The 21,822-nt window shown below is 40.3% G+C and overlaps 1 protein-coding gene across 14 annotated transcripts in view; it reads right to left on the reverse strand.

The window, feature by feature from the left end:
- Window positions 1-1,893: 1,893 nt before the first annotated feature.
- CREM (cAMP responsive element modulator) overlaps window positions 1,894-21,822 on the reverse strand; it is a 30,978-nt gene continuing 11,049 nt past the window's right edge. For 3 of the 14 annotated variants that reach the window (XM_083705085.1, XM_083705087.1, XM_083705083.1), the window contains 6 exons: window positions 20,301-20,447; window positions 17,829-17,926; window positions 17,578-17,720; window positions 15,804-15,992; window positions 7,060-7,216; window positions 1,894-3,718 (listed from right to left, as the gene is read on the reverse strand). In XM_083705085.1, the coding sequence (XP_083561211.1) occupies window positions 3,574-3,718; window positions 7,060-7,216; window positions 15,804-15,992; window positions 17,578-17,720; window positions 17,829-17,926; window positions 20,301-20,447 (879 nt within the window). In that variant the 3' untranslated portion in view covers window positions 1,894-3,573. Of the gene's footprint in view, window positions 4,172-7,059; window positions 7,217-10,567; window positions 10,768-10,900; window positions 11,019-11,378; window positions 11,561-15,626; window positions 15,649-15,803; window positions 15,993-17,577; window positions 17,721-17,828; window positions 17,927-20,300; window positions 20,448-21,822 lie in introns of those variants that run through there. The other 11 variants (XM_083705084.1, XM_083705086.1, XM_083705077.1 and 8 more) reach the window with 9 other exon arrangements.

Here is a 21,822-nt window from a genome sequence, read left to right on the forward strand (position 1 = left end):
TGCCACTGGGACATTCAGAAAAAGTACAAAATTATAACATGTGCACTATCTACTCTTCCAAAGTTAGTAGAACACCCCTCCCACGTCATACACTTCTCTCCCCAACTCAGGCTTGTTTTAACAAGTGTCACGAATACATCTCCCAACGCTTCTTGATCCGGCATCATAAACCTGCCCATATTTCAGAAGGTGAGCTTCAAAATGTGGTTGCAGCTGCCACCGCAAACTTTTAAACAACAGATCACAGAGAAATTACAAGCCCTCAAACTGCAATGAACCACATGCCAAAACAACATCTTGGCTGGAAAAACAAAGATGTAAGAGTGACATCAATATCCAAACCCATCATTGTGTTGGGCTACCCACATCAAACACAATCAGCAGTCATTAAAAGGGCAGGAAGAGCCTCAGTGGGTAACAGCATTTCCTTTCCCTTGTTGTTGCCACCGATTTTAAAGAGACTTCAAGATGCAGTTAACGTGATTTAGAGCCCTCTCTGTTAAATCTACATGAGTCATATTTCCTAGTGCCAGCAGCTGTGTTAGTCATCGGTGACCAAAGATGTGTGATGTGCAATGGCAAGAACATGTTGGGAATGAGTAGGAAACACCCAGGATCGAAACCCTATACACTAGGAGCTGCAATCCTGTTACAACAGAATGCTGATGAGGACAGACCCGGCAGCTTCAGAACCAGAATCAAACCGTCACCTATACAGGAAACACCTACTTCCTCTCACTGGTGAAATCAAATTAAACGTAGCATTTAGAACATTGGACTGAAATCAGATGGCTTTGGATAAGTTACCAACTCGCAGCTGGTGATGTTTCTTGGTAAAACAAAACCAGGAAAAAAAGGAGTAATGACTTACCTCACAGGATCAGCGGGACACTGGAGGAGGTTAAACAACAGAGCACACATGGGGACAAACATTTCTATAAAAATGGAGAACAAATGGAATCCTCCTTGCGTGTGCTTTTGCTAAAATGTAAGACGTCTGACCTCTAGGAACACCTGTTAGTAAAACTGTAGGTAAAAATAGTGTGGAAACAGACAAAATCCTTTATTATTTACTATGAATATTTTTATCAATCTCACTGAGACTATAACAAAAGCTACTGGCCAATTCTATAAGCTTTTGCAAGAATTACGTACTCATTAGACCTTTAGTACCCTATTTCTAAGCAAGTATTTTGTTCTTCTCTAACAACATTGTGTGCTTTATTTTATTGAAGGTTAACTGCCACATCTCTTGCCTGTTGTTTTGTCTGGCTAGAGCTGTGAACTTGAAATGATAAGGCATTCCTTCCAATAAACCTCTAGAACAACTACATGTACCAACAATTTGCTGCTGGCCATTTAACTCCAAGGATAGCTCTGTTGGTTAGAGCATGGTGCTGATAGTGCCAAGGTTGTAAATTCAATCCCATATGGGAAAACTGCATATTCCTGCATTGCAGGGGATTGGACTAGATGATTCTCAGGGTCCCTTCCTGTTCTACAGTTCTGGGATTCTATGGCACATAAAACATTTATCAACTCCTTCTGCTTTGGCGCAGCCTGTAGTAACCTGTTTGCAAAAGACAGGAGTTCCAGGGTCTCCTTGCAAGTTTCCAGTGACTAGGCCTGGACACACTGCAATTTCTCAGCTTCAAGTTTACCATTTGTAAAGTGGAAGCAACAAGCACCTACCTCACCATGACATATTTATTGCACTTCACATACACTTTAAAAGAACTGAAACACTGGTCTTTTCTTTGGCCAAATGCGATGAGCTGAAGTCTTGAGAAGTGCTCCAGATATCTTTTTTCCACTATCTTCTGAAAAGCAAATGGCAGCCAACTAGAGGAATTTCTTCTAGCAGATCCATCATCAAATCGGTAGAATTGGTACTCGTTGTTTACTGTTTTTATTTCATTTTTTAAAAACAGAAGAATAAACTGCAATGCATTTTAATTACAGCACATAGCCACAGTTCATCATCTAAGAAGGTGCTTGGAATGAATCTGTTCTAGTATTCTTTTTCAAAATATCTGTTTGCAAAGTCTTTTGTGATTTACTCTATCCGGTTTAACTGCAGGCATTAAAAAAGGCCCAAGGATGCTATCACAGAGAAAGGAAGCACGGCTATGTTCACGCAAAAGGAAATCCCCCCTAGCTCCTGTTTGTGACAGCAATTGTGGCTGCATACACATCTCATGTTTAAAGCATATCTTGATAAACTGTAGTTTACCCCTCATAGAATTACAATCCCCAGCACCCTCAACAAGTCACAGTTCTCAAGATTCTGTTTTGGGGGGTGGGGAGGAAATGTGCTTTAAATGTGTGGCGTGTACACAGTTCCTGAAGAGTTGCTCGGTGTCCCTATGTGCTTTCTCTTTTCAGAGCTCCAGATGAGCAGGAAACACTGCTTCAGCTAAGCAGGCATGGGAATGTAGGCCAGGAGGAAACACAAGAGAGACTGGCGTCACACAACTGCAAAGCAATATAGCCAAATGAATATAGCACGGAGGATGGCAGTGGAGAGAAATACTTTGCACTTCTATTGATTAGATGGACAAGAAATAAATCACCTTCAGCAAATGTGGTTTACATCCACAGCACATTTCAAACAGTAAAAATCACCTCCTATTTGGGGTATTTAATAAGATTTTGACAGGCAACAACCACTGAGTAGAGCTGACTAACCATGGTTGTGCACGCTGTGTGAAATACCCTTTAAAAAAGATTGCTTAGCCTGGAAGATGATGACAAGGGAATCATTGGTATGACACAGACCTTTAAAAATACCAGCGCCAGTATTATTTACAAGTAGCCTTTGTGCAAACAGTGGGTCCGAGCATGAGCAGATTTCAAATCCCTGCATTACAATTCTGGTGGTGGCTTATGAAATATAAGACACACCGTAAATATATGTCTGCTAAAATTACTTCATAACATGCAGCATAAATTTTAAAATTTCTTAGCTGGGCCAGATGTTCAAATAAACACCAAACACTACAAAGTTTAACCAACATGGTTCTATTTAAAAACTAGTTTCAACCATGGCACTCAGTGACAGCAATACAATACTTTCTTCACAAAGTGATGAATATAAAAATATGCCATAAATTCATTTGTAAACTAGTATTCTAATACATGTATGTCATTACAACATACCTTTATATATATATTTATATATATAACTCTTTCCTGAGATACTTAGGGTGGTTTTCATTTTATTGTGTTGGATGCATTATCTTTGATCACTTTAAAATACTGGTGCAAGTGGGAACAACCAAAATTATACATTTAAAGTAATTAATGCAAAAATTGGGCAGAGGAACAGCTCTTACACATGTTGCATTTTGAAAAGATGGAACAGACACTGCCTTAACCATTTGACTCTTTCTGGATCAGAAAGACACCTGAAGTTTCAATTAAGAATCTACAAAAATGCAGCGTTTCAGGAATGTTAGAGGCTGGAGTAGAAGACAAATGATACAAAGGAAAAGTCATAATTCTTGTTGACTAGACATTGCCTGCAGAAGCATCTGTACATGCTGTAGCCAGTTCACAGTTTCAATATTGATACTAGTCTGTCTTGGAAGAGCAAATGTCTTTTAAGGTTTCTAGTTCTTCTATAAGTTTCTTGTTTTGAACTTCTAACATCGCAACACGACTCTCCAGACATTTCACATATTCTTTCTTCCGCCGTCGACATTCTTTTGCAGCCTCCCTGAAAAAAGCAGAAGTAAAAAGGGCAAACAAAAACACTTTTTGGCATGCTACTGGAGTGGCGGAAGCAGGGAGGGGGCAGAGAAACGCAGTGATGATGGTCAATATAATATGAACACCATTATGCTTTCCAAAATTTAGAACAACTCTTCAAAAACACCTAAGGACAACTGGGATTGCAAGGGCAACACACTGTCCCTTCCTCAAGGGCCACATGGCAATCTGTAGAATTGCTTCATCTCATGCCTTGATTAGCATTTTTAGCAAAAAAAAAAAAAGGGAAAAAAAAGGTCCATTGCCCATTGCCAGTTACTCTGCTTTATGGCAATAAAGATCTTTGAGGGCCTTGAGTTCCTCAATGAGAGTCTTGTTTTGGTTCTCAAGCACAGCCACGCGATTTTCAAGACATTTGACATACTCCTTCTTCTTCCTGCGACACTCACGAGCAGCTTCCCTGGAACCAACACAAGGCAAATGACTATAGGAAAAGGCACAGCACAATGACAACCTGGATTAAAAAAAAAAGAACCTCCAGCACCAGAAATGCTGAAATCAGCAAGTGCCAAATTGGTAAACTGTACAACAATCACACCACCAATTCTATAGACAATGCAGAGCAGCGGGAGAAGCGTGATGATAAACACAGGAACAGCGTCAACGTAGCATATTCAGAGTGAGAAAATTGCAACACAGATGGATGGACAGCGTTCTGAATAGATGTTAACAAAGCACCGCTCGCTACATCAAAACTCACATTAGAACAAAAAGCACAGGACTGACAAACATCCCACCTCATCTGTTTCCATAATTGGCCATATTCACATGCATAAACAGGGGGCTGAAGCATCAAAGCCCACGTCTGCCAAAATGTTATCAACTAAACTGTCTGCAAAGATCAATGTCATGCTTTCTCTTCAGACTGAAGTCTAGATACCAGACTGAAATTTTGACCCTCAAAATCCTGTTTTGGGCAAAAGGTCAAATCAGTTATAAAGGCATTAAAAGGAACCTGAATGGGTTTGCACTTCGGATCTTAAGTTTTAAAATAACTATTATAGTTTATCTCTTAAGAGTGTCCAAAGCACTGTGTGATATGCTGCATCTTAGCTCTACCCGCAACTCACTGTACTGAAAGAGCATGGCTTGCCTGACTCCCTAGTAAGTTCATGGCTGAGCAGATCAACTGGAGGTGTACTAGCTACAGTTCCAGTTATAAGCCACTTTACTATACCAGCTATGGCTAAATGACAGGAACAGCATTTAAACAAACGTGTTGTGCTCTTTACAAAGGAAGTCCATCCCTTCCATCGATGGTGTATACAATAAGATCCAGCTCTTCTTTAGGTAAATATGGGAACCTTCTATCTTGGATTTGCTGTTATGGGCACATTTTTTTCATACTATTTTGGGAACTCGGTTAACAATCTGAAGCGTCTTCTCTCCTCCTCTGAAATTCAAAACAGCTTAACTGAAGCATGTTTGAAAGTCACCTATGTGAACAGCTCTGAGAACATTTTTGTTCTTGTTGAAAAGCAGTATATAAATATTGTAAATAAGCCCAAACAAGCAACAGTGAGAAGCTTTCAGCCATGTCATCAGCGCCTCAGTTTCTGTTAACTCACCTAAAAGCAAGGGAGATTTTATGGGGTGGGATCCACCCTCTTTTTTGTAGGGTTCACAAACAAAAGGCACTTCTGCTTGCACGAGGGGGTGGGCAAGATTTCCCCCTAGAAACATCTGCACACTCAAGCTGGGATCCTACTAGCTACCATATTTATTTATACAGAAAGAAAGTACACCAGTTTTAAGAAAAACTGGTGCGTGTTGCACATGTGTTACTGATGGCAGACACAAGGCTAAACCTGGTAAGAGAATGAAAGAGAAAAAGAGAGCGCAAACATCTGGAATCTAAGGCATGAATTTTTATGGATGAGCAATTTAAGACAAAGGGCATGAGAAAAAGCAATACCATGGATGCAGTGAGCAATGGCAGGGTTAGTTACAACTGAGACGACTTTTTCCTACAAAGCGCATGCCAACAGCAGACATTAATATCAGAGTTCATGCACTGACACCAAAAACAAGACACACAAATAGCACAAATAAGATGACCACCACCACAAAAGGGGGGAGGGGAGACATCCAAATTGCAAATTACAGCAAATTTGTTTTGCTGTAACAGACACAAAATCAGTTGTTGGGAAGTTAACAGAATACCCCTCAAATTAAGCAAAACACTTCCACCCTTCCTTTATAGAAGCAAATGCTACATTGAAATTGCTTGCCTCAAATTCATATCCCAAACACTGGCAATAAGAGAAATGCATAAATATAACCTCTCACCACATCTACACCATATATAGTTGTATAATATATGAAAATACTGAATATAGCATTTCATAAGCTATAGATCTTAAGGGGGAGAACTCTACAAAACACCCAATAATATGCATTGCCAAAAGCCACCAGTGTGTGCCACCTCCGAGGGAGGTGCAGAGGGTGACAAAGACAGAACAGGCCTTCTCTGTCGTAGCCCCTTGTTTATAGAATGCTCTCCCTGTGTTCATACAATTCTGTTATTATATATTTTACTTGGTTGTAAATCGCTTCAGGACTTCTTCAGCGGGGAGCAATGCATAAATTCAATAACCTAACCTCACTTTAACCTCCTATCTCCCCCTCAGGAACTATAAAGCAAAGGTAATCTAAGTTTTCCATGATCTCATAAGGAACTTCGGGAGGTTTGTTGCCATTTATATCCCCATAGCAAGTGAAGAAATTGTGTTTCTTTTCTATTTGGATAGTTGGCAGGTTGGTGAACTTAGAAACCTGCACAGACTAGGCTGACTCTTGTCCCAAACAGCCACAGCCTGTTTCAAATCTGCTACCACATGAAGTGGTGGAAGTTTGGCTGTTCGGCCTTTGGAGAACAGTTGTTCTAAAGCAGCTTTTTTGAACTTGGGGTCCTCCAAATTTATTGGACTACAACTCTCACGATCCCCAGCCAGCGTGGCCATGCTTGCTAGAGCTGATGGGAGTTGTAGGCCAAACATCTGGGGAGGCACCAGATTGAGGAATTCTGCTTTAAAAGCCACAAAGATTCAGTAATGCAACTGTATAGTATTCAATGGCAGTTTAAGTGCCAGGGCAAAGGTCATCAGCAGTCAAGAGAGAAGGCACTGCCTTCTTCTCCCCAGTAAATTACGTGGAAAAACCCACTGGCCAATTTTATCTTTGGGAAAATGTTCCTTAGCAACTATACTGATTTACCACCCCCATCTTTCCTGTCATCAGCTCTTGAAAGTAAATTCAACTCATTGCTTTTTCTTGAAATAGCAATACCTATTTTTCATGAGCCTTAGCTCTCTTTTACGCGTTGCTTCTTCTGCGAGCTGCTGTGGGCTATGCAATGTTCCTGGGGATGCTGCCATGACTACCCCTTGAGGTAAGGCTGTGGTTGGAGTTCGGATCTGGTAAGTTGGCATGTCACCTGTAGCAGCTGCAACAAAAGAAGAAAATGACACAAAAGAAATGTCACACAGTTCCATGATCTAAAACGTTGGTTAGCATGTTGGTTTTGAATACCAGGAAGAACTTAATTCACATTCTGTGATCAGTTCCTTAGATATGAGGAGGTTCTCCCATTGTCCCACCACTGCGGTGTCACAGATAGGGCCTTCTCAGTTGTTGGCGCCCCAGTTACGGAATGCCTTTCCCCAGGCACCAAACGTTTTGACATTTCAGCACCTGGCTAAGATCTGCTTTTTTGCCCAAGCAGCTTGGGGATATTAGTCTGCTGCTGAAGTTCATTTTGGTAGTTTTAACATGGTATTTTTACCTGATCTTTATTTACTTAATATGGATGTGGTGGTTGTGTTATTTTAAAGTTATACAATCCACCCTGAGATCTGTGGATGATGGGCAGCCTAAAAATATTCAAATAGATGAATTAAATAAGATCCAGACGAGAATGTTCTCCATCTATTCAAGTGCAAACAGAACAAAAAGTGCATTGTTTACTGTAGAGAAAACCAGCAACACAGAAATGTTCAAAGGTCTAAAAAGCACTACAAACATGTTTTCTTATAAAACAAAAACAATCAAAAACTAAGATGCCCAGGAAAATAAAAAGGTGGGATGGACAATACCACAATGTAGATGTGAGGTGAGCTTTTCTGAAGAAGGCATCGTACAGCTGGGAAGCCACTACAGTGGTACCTCTGGATACAACTGGGATCCGTTCCGGAGCCCTGTTCACATCCAGAAACAAACGTAATTAGCGACGGCACATCTGCGCACGCGCACGTCGCTTTTCACCGCTTCTGCGCATGCGCGTGACACCATTTTGAGCGTCTGTGCATGCGCGAGCAGCAAAACCCAGAAGTAACGCGCTCCGTTACTTCTAGGTTGCCGCAGAGCACAACTTGAACGTGCTCAACATGAAGCATATTCAACCCGAGGTACAACTGTATTGAAAAAGCCCTCTCCTTAGCAGCTACGAGACATTTCTCCATCTCTGTGACAAAGTGTTGGGACTTTATACTATACTCTACATAGGGCTTAACACACTATAGATGTGACTTAATTTATAAGCAATAGCAAAAATTGCTGTAAACCACTCTGGTATTTTTTTATGAATAGTGGTATATTTCTATAAATATAAATAAATCAAAACAATCATAAGAGAAACCATAGAATCGTAGAATTGTAGAGTTAGAAGGGACCGCAAGGGTTATCTAGTACAACCCCCTGCAACTGAAGAAATATTTTGTTCAACATGGGTCCTAAGATTAAGAGTCTCATGCTCTACCAACTAAGTTAGCTAATTAATGGGCAACCAAGTTCCTCAAGCCCTGGCAGGCCACTATATATAGCTGTAGGAGGCCATTTTCAGCCTGGTGGGTCACATATTTTGCAGGCCTATTTTGAGAGGTACCAGCAATCAGTAACTCCAGAAAACACAGGGATTTTTTAACAGAATTTTAACAGGGCCTTCATCACCTCACATGTAGGAAGCAAGAGTCTAAGGTCAGCCTAGGTCTGTCCAGACAGATGGATGCTCTCTTGATCTCTCGAAGCCAATGATCACAGAAAGCGGGATGGGCTGCCAAACTGGCAGATTTTTCTAGGGCTCTACCTCACTTTTGCTAAACGAAGTTAATAGCTAAATGCAAGTAAATATCAAAAAGTACATTTTCTTCCTTCTGTCCTTTAACAGAACAAATGTCAATGCATCCAGATAAATTCTGCAATTATTATATATTGAATCTGTTGTCATGGTGACCACTACCAAGCAATGTCCAATATTGTTCTTTGTAAAGTATGGGGAAGTAGGAGCAAAAAGCAGGAGGATAGATAAAAGAGATAATATTCCAATGAATGTCTTACCCTGCTAGTCCTTCTTCAGGGAATTTCAGGGACATAAAGACTGAACATTTAGATGTGCTGTCCATAGCTGTCAACTTTTCCCTTTTCTTGTGAGGAATCCTATTCGGAATAAGGGAATTTCCCTTAAAAAACGGGAAACGTTGACAGCTTATGGTGCTGTCTCTTCCTATGGTCATAAGAAAAGCATTTTGGGGAGCAGGAATCTCATTCACCCTATTGTTTTTTTTTTTTTGCTCCTACTTCCATTTCGGGGGGGGTGTCTGTTTTTGTTGCAGTTTGTAAAGTATTTACAAATATCAGCAATAAGTATATGAATGGCCACTGCTGTAATTATTATTATTTATTAAATTTATCAGGCTGCAGTCTGGTAGCTTTACACAGGTAGGGATTAATGTTCCAGTCAGTGATATCATTCTTCCTCTGCTCCCACCCCCCACCATATTATTATAAGTTTTGACACTGCTGGCCATTAACATTTTAAATTCCTGCGTGATAAAAGTGGCTTTAAAACAGCATGCAAAAATGCAGAAGTAAAGAGATGGTATTCTGGCTTTTAGGTGAACTGCTTTGAGGGTGTTGTTGTTTTTTTCCCAATCAAGCAGTGTATTAATTTTATGAAATAAATAAATAAATTCCCAAAAATGTATACAGTACACTGTTCAACTTTTGCCAAGTTTGAGTTTGAGAAAAGCACAACAGCCATTGTGTCATTGTTCCCCTTTACCCTTATTGCAACCAGGAACCTATTTTGTACATTGCATGGGGTCATTTAATTAAGCTTTGCTTACAGAACTCCAACTCAAGACTGATACAAACTGGAGAACTCTGGTCTTGTCCATTATGCCAAACTTGCTCATGCTCCCCCGTACACACCCCTTTTTGTAATTTTAACATCCAGAAAAAATATTGAGAACTCCAAAGCTTCTCCATGACTCTGAGACATTTTACTTGGCCCTAATAATTTTTTTTTACTCAACTGTGTCTTCTGGATTCCCCCCCCCCCCCGGTATCAATATGGCTATCGGCAATGTTTATAGCTGTTACTGTTTTTTTGCTATATAAATTGAATTGGGGAAGGGGGCGTGAATCCAGGTTTCATTCCGTAACTAAACCAGAATTCATAAAATAACCAAATATCCTATAGTACAAAAACTGTACCTGCAAGGAATGATCAGTCCGCTCCCGATTCCCACCACAAATATTATTTTTTAAAAAACCTGCCACTCAGTACTGGCATGCAGAACCAGGCATGCTACATACAACAGAAATCTGAGTTTCACCCACATTCCCCTCCACACACGGCTAGCAACCTTTACCACAAGGATTATAAACTTCGCTCAAGTCTGCTGCGCTGCTCCTGGTCCTTTGGCTCGTGTGAGCCTGAGGTCTTTTATTACTATTATTTAAAGAAAATATCCCAGTGGATCAGCAAACAAACAAAAGACACACAAGCCAGGCTTACTTAGCTCCAGAGACAGCATGCAGGCTACTGAATTAACGCTGTAACAAACATGCCAGCAGCGGCGGCAGCACTGGTTGAAGCAGAAAGGAACTGACTAAATCACAGCATGACTCGCAGCTGACGTCAATGTGTTTGTTGTTTGTGGAGTTTAACTTTTCCAGCCCCGCTGAAACGCGATTCCAGGAAATCTATCTGACGTCAGCCTGCTGAACTCTGCTGTGGAACAGGCAGTTTTTCGAGTGGAGGAGGCGCAAAAGAACTAAATCATAAAGCCCAAAGCATTGCTGGAGCACCCACGCGGGCCACTCAGATTTCATTTCTGCTCTTTATTACCTGTCAGAGATGGAAGACCGATTACATGGCTGAAGTGACCACAGTCCACACAACTACATGCTGGTTGCCGGAAGCTGAAGAAGCAATCTTTCATATACTTCCAAGCTGTTTAATCATTCTAAAAAAGCACCAAGGGAAACAAGTTCCTTGTTCGCACTGCTTAAATAAAAGGATTGCTTCAAAGCTCACGTTAGCAAAGAAAAACAGCACAAGAACTGAAAGAGCACCCATCGGTCTAACTAACTAAAATGCTGCATCAGCTAAAGAAATGTTAATGACAGCTTCCAGGAGTCTATATAAAAAAAGTGCTTGGTAACTAAGTGCTCTAGACCAGCAACGCTGTCGCTGGGTGTTCTAGCAAACAATTCCCCCTGCTTGCAATTTGGCTGCCTAAATCCCACAGATTCCGTGGGATTTCAGCAGCCCAGCTGTGAACAGGACTACAGCCCCAATTTCCCCTTTCAAAAAAGAAGCTTACAGAATTGCCTACCGGTTTCGTCTCTGGTTACAGCCATGGCCAGCGTCTGCTCGAAGGCTTCTCCTCTGCCACCAGCAGAACATGAAATGTTCCAAACAAGCAAGCATGTGCAGGATTACAAGCTCCAGCACTGACATCATAATGACCTCACTAGCCTACCCCGTCATTAATGTGCTTTCTCACTGGAACAGCTCGTTGAAACAGGAGCCCAGGGAAAACCTTTGCTAACAAACAATCACTTCAGACTTTTTATATAGCCTAGCTTCGCTCTCCCAGCAATACAAAGGCAGGCACAGATCCAGGGAGCCGACTATAAATCAGGCTCCACAGACGCATCTGCAGTAAGGGCAGATGTTATTTCGGTGCCAACGCTTTTCAAAATAAAGGTTCTGAAAACGGTACTTTAAACAATAATGCAATTCAGTATCTGTATGAATTAAAAGTTGGCAAGCCAGGGTAGAACTGTTTCGTACCATGTTGACAGTCAAGACACCATAAGAGGAGCCCTCCTGCTTCACGACGACTTAACATTTACTAAAACACCTACATTTCTCCAAGCACTATACATATATTAAAAGATGAAACAGCCCCTGCTCAGAGTCTAATAGACATGATACAAAAGTGAAAAGGGAAGAGGAAAGGAGACATGGGGACAACTGCTGCTTCACTAGCTAGTGGAAAAAGTCAGGTTGGTCCCCTTTTTGTCCTAATTTTCTACCTGGGAGGTAGGGGAAGCAGCCTCCCAGTTGGTCCTAAGTCACCTTGCTAGTGACAGAGGCTAGAGTGTGCCTCCTTTCAGCTCTGCAAAACCAGGTAACAGAGCAAAGGTTGTCAAGTTCAGCATCCTGTTCCTCACACTGACTAACCAGATATCCCACCATCAAGACATAAAGGCAATATCCTCTGTGGACTGCTGTTTCCCTGCAACAGACACTCAGAGGCACAGTATCTCTGACCCTTGGGGCAGTATGTTCTTTCCTTTATCCTCACTTCTGAGTAAGCATGAATATAATCCCACCCGAATAACTTTTCCATTGCTATTTATCTACTTTTCATTCATTGCCACCCTGCCTTTCAAGGCATGTTTCCCTCGGCAGTTATCCCTTGGCATACTTGCACTTGATAAAAATTGCACAGCTCTTGGTAACTACTAAGAGACAAAAAAGATGGTGTTGATTTTCCCCAAACCCATCAGTTCACCCTAACCTCTCATAAATATTTTCCTGCAGATCTTGTGGCTGTTAGGATTTTCTTCTTGTCTCCAACAGCCATGTTGTGAGCCTCTACCATTTCTGTACATAGACCCTTTCCAGCATCAAGGCCAACAACTATTATAGGGACTCCATTGCAGAATGTTACAGGGTAATAACCACTTGTATATAAAATACTTGGAATAAGGGGCTCTCATATGCAGTTTTTGGAACCAGAGTTCCATTCAGCCTCTGGTGTGATGACAATGGAGTGCAATCACAGGAGTCACCAGATGTATACGGTTGTTGCTATAAAAAGTATCATGCACATTTTGGTCCTCAGCATGGAATAGAAACAACAGCAAAGGAACAGAAGTGCTTTAGTACAGGGTGGGCAGAAGATAGATTGGGATCTACAGGTAAATCTCTGGGTGATTTTCAGTGGGTCAGCAGGAGCTTTAGACTCCCAGAGGTTTAGCACTAGCAACAACTAAAAGGCTCTCTCACACACAATTAGCTTGCTGAAATGAAGAAAGCTTGTGGGGAAAGCAGGAATGGATTTGTGTGAGAAAGCACTGCAACATCAGAGAGAACAAATGCCTTGGCTGAGCAGCAATTCTAAGTGTGCAGAAATCCCCCTGTGCCATCATTCTGATCTGGCTCTGGGTGGTAGATCTGGAGGTTATAGTAAAAATCAAATTACTTCCATTGAGCCTGAAGTCTGTCTACCCCTGGCTTAGTTTCCACGTCAGTGAAGAGGCAACACAAGAATGCAAAAGGAAAGTACTCTAGTGCTGAAGTTAATGTAAGAGGTGCCTTTGCTTTGTTGTGTAAATGTCCACCCAGGTGTATTTTCAGAAACCCTCTGTTATGTACTGAGTTGAATAGGATCCAAAATACAGCAGTCTGATTGGTCCTAGAACAATAGGATTCGGAATGCAGCAGTCTGATTGGTCCTATAACAATTCAGCAGTATGATTGGTCCGCAGAAGCCACCCAATCCAGCTCCAGGTGGAAGTGAATCCACAACCTGATTGGCCTACAGAAAAATCCCGGAATTAGCCAATCATGTGCAGCCCATTGTGTAAATAATGTATATAAAGCAGATATTTGGGGGGAACTTCCATTCCTCCTCACCACTATGAGCTGAATAAAGAGCATGAAATCCACTCTCGATTCCGAGTATATTTCACCCTCATATCCTCTCTCTCAACCTCCTTCCTATTTTGCTCAACAGGCCTGGTTTATTCTGTGCAGAAGAGAAGTTAGCAATGTCTTTTCATTATTATAGCAGCTTTCCAGGCAGTGTTCACAAAGTGGTGCTTATCATGGTTTATTGCAAACAGGATTTATTGTCTGATGGCTCCTACTTCACTCATTCACCCCTGGTGGGATAAACAAACCAGGACATCATAATTAAGCTCAGCTTTCCATGAGGTCTAGACCTCAGATCATTGTTTCTTCCTTCCTACCAAGCCAGTATTGCTAACCAGACTAAAACTGTTGCTTTAGGAGTACTGGCTAGTAAGGGAGCAAGCCACAATCCTGGATTTGGATGTTACAGGAAGTCAGTCTTAATTGTTGTCTTCCTGGTTTGTTTATCCTGCTTGCATCAGGGAAGGAGAGAAGTGGGTGTAATTTGACAGTGTTCAACAGCACACTTCCCTTTCCTAGCAAACCATAATAACCCAGCAACACTGGTTTATTGTGACATGTCAATTGAGGTAGCTGTAGTCTGAGCCATTTCCTTTGGGGAAACTGGTAACTAAATGAAATTAGAATTAAATGAGATTACCACTTATGAACACAACTTTTACCTGGCACCTTCGTTATACATCTTTAGGCACCAGACAAGAACATTCCTCTTATCCCAGGCCTTTGGCTAATTAAACAATCTATGGCTTTTTAAGCTGGAGGGGGGTTATTTTTGTTTGTTTTTGTGTTATGTATTTTTTCCATGTTTTTTCCATGTTTATATTGTAAGCCACTCTGTGATCCTCAGATGAAAGGCGGTATAGAAATTTAATTACTTAATAATAATAGAATACTCTTGACCCTGCTTCTTTGTGGCTTCACACTAGCATCTTAGGATCATCTTGCAGTTTATCGTTATGTCTAAGACGAAGAAACATTTAATCTAATTCCTACTCACACATCATCCATTGTACATAAGCAACACACAGTAGTATAGCATGACAGAATGTGCCCTTGTCACCATAAGCTGGGCACAATGTGTAGCTGAAGAGTATGTGGCTATTTTATTTATTAACAAAATTTATATACTACTTGCTTGTAACAAAATCGAAACAACAACAATTTGCAAATCTCTTCTCTCATTTTGCCTGGTAAAGATCACAGATTATCAGACTTCTGTGTATTATGTGCTTCATCTCTGGACATTACATGCAAGGCAAGGAGGCATAAGAACCTACTACTTCAGAGTGCATTAAGTTATATGCAAATTTGCCAACCTCTAAAGAGAGCTTGAATTTCGCAGACTCTTGACTTTTAAATGTGGTACTTGAGTTGAAGTTACCAACTGTTCTACCATCTACATTGAAACAAACCCTTCTTTCATGTCTGTTAGAGGAAAGGCAGAAAGTAAAGTGCAAGAGACTTTTTCAAAGCAAGAAGAGGATGATAAAGGGAACAAGTCACAAGGGATGCTGCATAGCATCCAAAAGACCACAGAAACAACCCTGGTGTCCTAGTAAAGGTATACATCAAAAAATAAGCCTTTCCAATGCAGGACCTCCTGTCCTGCAGGAGCCACTCACACAGTGAAAAGGTCAACATTGATCAAATTATATACAGAAATATATTGCACCCACCTCAACATTGCAAACTAAGTTACTGTATCATCCATTTATCCAAGAATCCTTACTATGTAAGTACACTTCAATTTTTTTGCTAGCAATGATTAAAGTTTATCAAACCATGCTCTGCTCTTTAGATGAATTGGCCATGAAACACATATATTTGCCTATAGTGCATATTTTACCATATTGATGGTTAAACTTTATTTTCATGTTTGTAAGCTCATCATTAAGTATTTTACCTTAACTCTGTCATTTTGTAGTTGTATTCTGTTAAGGGAAGAGGGTCTTTTCCTGTTTTTGTTTGTTATTTGCTGGCTACTTATAGCCCACTTTTCTGTTGAAAAATCTATTAAGAGTTCAAAACAAATAGAGACATACAAATGCCATTTAAAAGCAAATATAAAATGAAAGCATACCTTGGACAACAACTTGACTCCCAGGTACAAAGAACTGTTGTGTGCCATCAGCTGTTTGGGCTGCATATTGTACAATTGTAGCACCAGGCTGAGGAGCTCCTGAATTTGTCATTGTTAATGTCTGCAACCCCTGAACGCCGTCAGATGCCTGGTTAGAGATCTGGATTGCTCCACCTTGGGCTATAGCAACTTAACAAAAGCAATAATGGTATTAACCAACGGAAACAAGGGTCTTTGGAACAGCTCTAATCCAGCCATTCCTAAACTGTGTGTTGGGACACGTTAGTGCACTTTAAAAGAACTAGTAGTGTGCCATAAGAACCTAATAATGAAGAGCTTTTTTGAGGCTCTGCAACCACTGCTTTCCAGTCAGTCTTCTTCTACAAATGCAGGAAACACTGCTGAGTCTTTGCATCAGGAGCAAGTGATTTCACCTGATACAGACAGAGAACAGAATTACCTGTCCTCAGAAAAAGCCTCCCATTTCACCTCTGCAATTCTCTAATCCTGGTTATGCTATTTACTCATATATAGAGAGAGTGTGTGTATGTATGTGTAGTATGCCTCCTGTGTTGATTTAGAAGAAAATAAGGGTGACTCAGTTATCAGAGGTTTAGGAAACACTGATCCAGTGTGTACCACCACTTTTGTAATTTGGATACAGTCTAACTCGGGAAAGGGTCGCTTGTAGCCCTTCAGATATATTTGGACTTCAAGACTTATCTGCCCAAGCCAGCATGGTGAATGGACCTGAATTATGGGAACTAAAAATCTAGTAACACATTCCCCAACCCTGATCTAAGTCAACTTTGTATTGCCTCAAGGGATGCTTTGCCATGCAGAGACAACTTTTATCAGTGAAATCTTGTACAACAGATCTTGTAAAACAGCTGCATAAATTATATTTGAATTTTAAAAAGAGAAAAGAATATGAATAAGCTGTTAACTTTTCCTTACATGACCTGTTACAGTTTTCATAACAAAATGCTAGATTATAGGATATAGATTTTAGGTGTCAGAACAGGAACAGCGCGATGTAAAGTTAAATGTTCCATTCTCAAGCATGACAAAACAACCTTTTAAATAAGCGCTCCATCACAGATATTTCAACACTGCTCATACTTTACATGGAAGATATGCTTATTGAAGTTTTATATGTCACCATGTACAACTCTCTACTGCATTTTCCAGTCAATGCCAAGTTGTTGGACTCTGCACTCTAAAGCAGAACAGTAAAAACTAGATTCTACACAAAATCCCCAAAGGGCACAAACTAGTGGGAACAACTTTTGTACAATTATTAGGATTTGGAGTGTTTCCTCCTTTAAGTCAAGGATGCTTAGTGCAGGATTAGTTCCCAGTGCACTGATGTCTAATTCTAAACTCATAAAAAAAGATTGCAAGTTGCATTTCTTTTTATCTTAAGGACTGTATTTATGGAAGAAAATTGTACAAACTTCCTTGTGTACCCTAGCTTCCAGTTATATAATGAAATACATTGTTTGGAAGCAACACACATTAAGGAGCATAAGATTTGAAGAAACAGAATGGAACAAAGTGAGCAAAATTTAATTTTTACTTATCAGATCATTACTGTAAATTATAAGAGATCTTTATTTATGTAAACATGAATTTCACTTGGGTTTTAATTGAGACTTTTTCTTGAATATTCCCCCCACCCTCCACAATAGATCTAGCTTACTAAGTTAGCGATTTACATTTTGGTTTTAAGGACAAAAGCTAAATATCTTGTTTGATGTTATGGGATACATACTGTACTGCCCGGTGCTAGTCTGATAAAGGCTCGTTGGCACTGCCATGGCAGGGATGCCAGAGGGCGCTCCTTCTTCCTCTGGCTTTCCTTCTTCAATCTTAGTGACACCGGGTGCATCAGAAGAAAGTTCATTCAGAATTTTTCTGACACAAGTAAAAACACATATACATTTAAAAGCAGCTGGCCCATGAAATGAGTGACTCATTTTAACTGAAAAGCACCAATTGTTAGAACACAAAGTTATAGCTTACCGATATGAAGGCCTCCTTGAAAGTATCTCCCTCCGTTTCTGAGAATCAATGACAACCTCTGACTCTGTAGATTCATCTGCACTTGTAGCTGATGCTACCTAAAATATGAACATTAAAAAATTAACCATCTTAGGAGTCGACTCAGAAGAGTTAACTTGCAGCATGGAATCCAGATTTGCAGAGGAGATTTTACTACCAGTGATCCATCTCACAGGACTGTCATAAAACTGCTTTGAAAATTTAACAATGCTTTGTAAATTAAATACAGCAGCACCAGCATCTAATGGTAAGGCTATTGACAGGGGTGGCCCAGAGGGCTGAAGCCTCAGGTGTTTTGAACTGGATCTTGGATTCCCTATCTACACCACCCTTTTTTAAAAACAAACAAACAAACAAACAAACAAACAGCTTTTTTAAACCTTGCTTGCAGAGCTGCTGGACACAGTTCAAATCACTGTACTCGTCATATCCCCCACAGATATTATTATTGGGTCACATCCAAAGCAGTGCCAGAGGTGTTTTGCCAACACAGTGCCAGATCTATCTCCTCTCTTCCCCCCAGTGTAATCTCCAAATTTTCTCCAGAATGTTCCCCAGCTCTCAAGTGCCTATTTTGAGGGCGGGAAAGGGGGAGACTGCTGAATAGAGGAATGAAAAGTTCTGATCCTCTAGTGCATGTCTCTTCCATTAGCAGAACAGGAGTGTTGGGTACCATACTTGCTTCTATATAGTTATATATTAGCATATGCAAATTTTGTTTCATTAGCCTATACCCTGATTATTTTAAATACCTAGCAATGCCCCTAACAGCATATGCAAAATCTTGATATGGAAGGAGGAAACATCGAGGTGAATTAATGACAAACTAGAAACAGCTCTGCAGGTAGAAATGCATTTTTTCAGTAAATGGCAAATATATATCTTTGACGGGCAGAAGAGGAGAGGATAATCTACAAATAATAGTATAAGAAGAGTGGGAGAAAGGAACAAAAGGGGCCTAGGAGCAGAACAGCTTGCAGGAATGCAGCTGGAGAGAGAGAAAAACATAGAGCATAATGGCAGAGAGCTTAAAAGGTAAATGCAAGAACAGGTATGTAATCTATCTAGGAGTACTCAATCCATCATTGTTACTGGAGGCTTAAGTGACTGTGGTTGAAGGGAGTGCTTTACAATTAGACAATTTTGAAATGTGCTCTGTTGTGGCTGCCCTTACATTTGGTCCAGAAACTACACCAAGTGAAGGTAACACCAGTGCTGAAGGAACTACACTAACTGCCAGTATTCTGCTAGGTCAGTTTTAAGGTTTTACTGTTACTGTATAAATTAAAGCCCTAAACAACTTGGGACCAGGATCTCTGACTTACCTTCTATATATCTGCCCTTTCACTGCTGCATCTATGGGGGCCTCTTTGTGATGCCACACATGCCAGAGATTGATTTCAAGGCAACTCAGATGGGGTCCTTCGGGACAGTGGCACCTGCCTTGGGGAACACACTGCCCACCTGAGTTAGACAGGCTCCGACATTGTACACATTTCGTCGGATGTTAAAAATTTCCACAGGCTTCGCCAGAAGGATGAGTTGACTCACAAACAGTATTGTAATTTTCTCTTTGGAGAAGCATTTTATCTGTTTGTAGTTGCTGTGTTTGAACCCAGAACTCTTAAATAAAGAGTCTCATGCTCTGCTGACTGAGCTATGGGTGGAAGTGTGCTTGTGTAGGCATGAATATAGAAACCTCTGAAGTTTGCATGGCTGCAATACAGATTACTGCAGAAAAGTAAGAGTTACATATGTTGCCCCATTTTCCTTTAGCCACACTCACTGGTATGTGACACCCCCCCCCCACACTACTATGAGAGCTAGAAACACGTTGTGGGTTTTTAAATAAATAAATAAATAAATAAATAAATAAACAATATATGCAGAATTCTAAATATCACATCTATGCATGATTTTTTCCTAGCATATATGTCACAATTGGTGACATACAGAGTTCCTGGCCACCGCATACCTTGGAATATTGTCAGATTATCCACACAAAAAAAGAAAAAGAAAAACAGCAGCACATGGGCATGACAATGAGACAATCTTTATTTATGTATAAGGTACAAGCCTACGTGCTCTGGTTTGAAGTAATCACTCTTTAAAGAAGCAGACAGAAGTATCATCTTTATATTCTCCTGATGGCAGAATATGAGCAGTGGCGTAGCTTGGGGGGTGCAGGGGGGGCCGGCCGCACCGAGCGCAACATCTGGGGGGGCGCTCGAGACTCCACAGGTTAGGGGGTGCAAATTACTTGCCTTGCCCCGGGTGCTGACAACCCATGCTACGCCACTGAATATGAGTCAACCCTTGCTATGAAATACAATAAAGCTCTTCTCTCCATTGCTAGGGCAAAAATTAGAAGTCAATGATGCCAAGTAAAGGTTAAGTAAAGCCTGCAGGAACGTTAAGAGACATGCAGCTAACCTGAACAGATTGCAACTGTGGTGATTGAATAACTGAAGGCTGAGTTGCTTGAATCACTCCCTGCACGTGGACCGTTTGACCAGAAGGCAATTGCACTACAGTTACAGAGGGAGATCCTCTTCCAGTTGTTGATCCCGCTACAGAAACCTATTGCATTGGTGAAAAATAACAGGAAGACATTAGCAGTGTGAGCACCTGCATACCAGTGATGATGATCTGGCAAAAGGTCTCCAGGGTGAAATTAAGGTTTAGCCTTTAAAACACGATGTGCTGTTTTCTAATACAGTAAAAGTTATATCAGCTTATATCACTTTAGTTATTTCATAAAATTTATACATTGCTTAATTGTAAAAAAAAAAAAAAGGACTTTAGAGCAGTTTACGCAGAGAATAAAACAATAAAATTATCAGGAAACCCTGTTAAAAAACAACTAAAATATTAAATGAAATAAAATCAGCAATAAGCCAAAAACAGATTAAAACACACATCAATATTCTACATGTCAGGGTAGACCTACCTAAACAAAAATGTTTTTAGCAGGCACTGAAAGGAGAACAGTGAAGGCACCTGCAGCTAACCTGAACAGAATGACAATTATGTTTCCAATAGCAGGTGAAATATAATTCATACTTCTGCTTCTTGCTTCAGAAATGTAACACATAAAGCACTGGCACATGGTACTTCACCCCAGTGAAAACTGAAAGAGCCTTTTTTGTTGAAATGACAATGCAGTCCCATATTGTATAACTTTGATGGGAACAGAGGGGTGATCGTTTTTGTAGTCCTTTTATAGCAATAGACAGTCTATTTGTGCAAGTTAATGATAAAAGCCATTTTTAATTTTTTCTCGTCTAAACACTACATTGCGTATTGAACACACAGAAAATCTGAGACCCAGTTTACAAATGAAGAACAGAAGAACTAGCAACTTGTCAAAAGGCGAGTCAGCAAGTCCATCATTTAATGTCAACTTGAAAGTGAATCTTTCCCAGCTTAGTCCAACATTTCATTCATGGAAATAAAGGAGCTATTAGTGCACCAAGCAGCTGCTTATACTGAAACTGCATAGGAAGAAAACTATGCCCAATGGTTTGCTCTATATGATGCTGTCATGATAAATTACAACATTTTAAAAAGTTTGAGCCAAAGGTGCCCAATGTATTCATTTTGGGATGTAAGACAAGCATATAAAGAACTGAGCATGAATCACAGGAAAAAGCCCTCTCTCTTGTAACTTACATGCACAATGAGAAGTACTAAAGACACTTTTCAATTTCTTAAAATGGCTGGATAATATTTGAAAGTTTACAAGGAGTCTCCCAAGCATCCTGTGCTCCTTTTATTTTTTTGGATTTACAAAATTATTTCTCTAATGGTAAACTGACAGTACAATGAACAAGTTTAAATTATTTGAAAGATGCATTTGTTCCCTCCCCTACTTTAGTTGCAATATTTTAAAACTGCACCCTTTCCTATTCTGACATTCACAAATGTTTGCTTGATTACTCATGTGGAGGTGGCA

Source organism: Podarcis gaigeae, assembly GCF_964106915.1.
Source record: "Podarcis gaigeae genome assembly, chromosome: 12".
Classification (NCBI taxonomy): Eukaryota; Metazoa; Chordata; class Lepidosauria; order Squamata; family Lacertidae; genus Podarcis; species Podarcis gaigeae.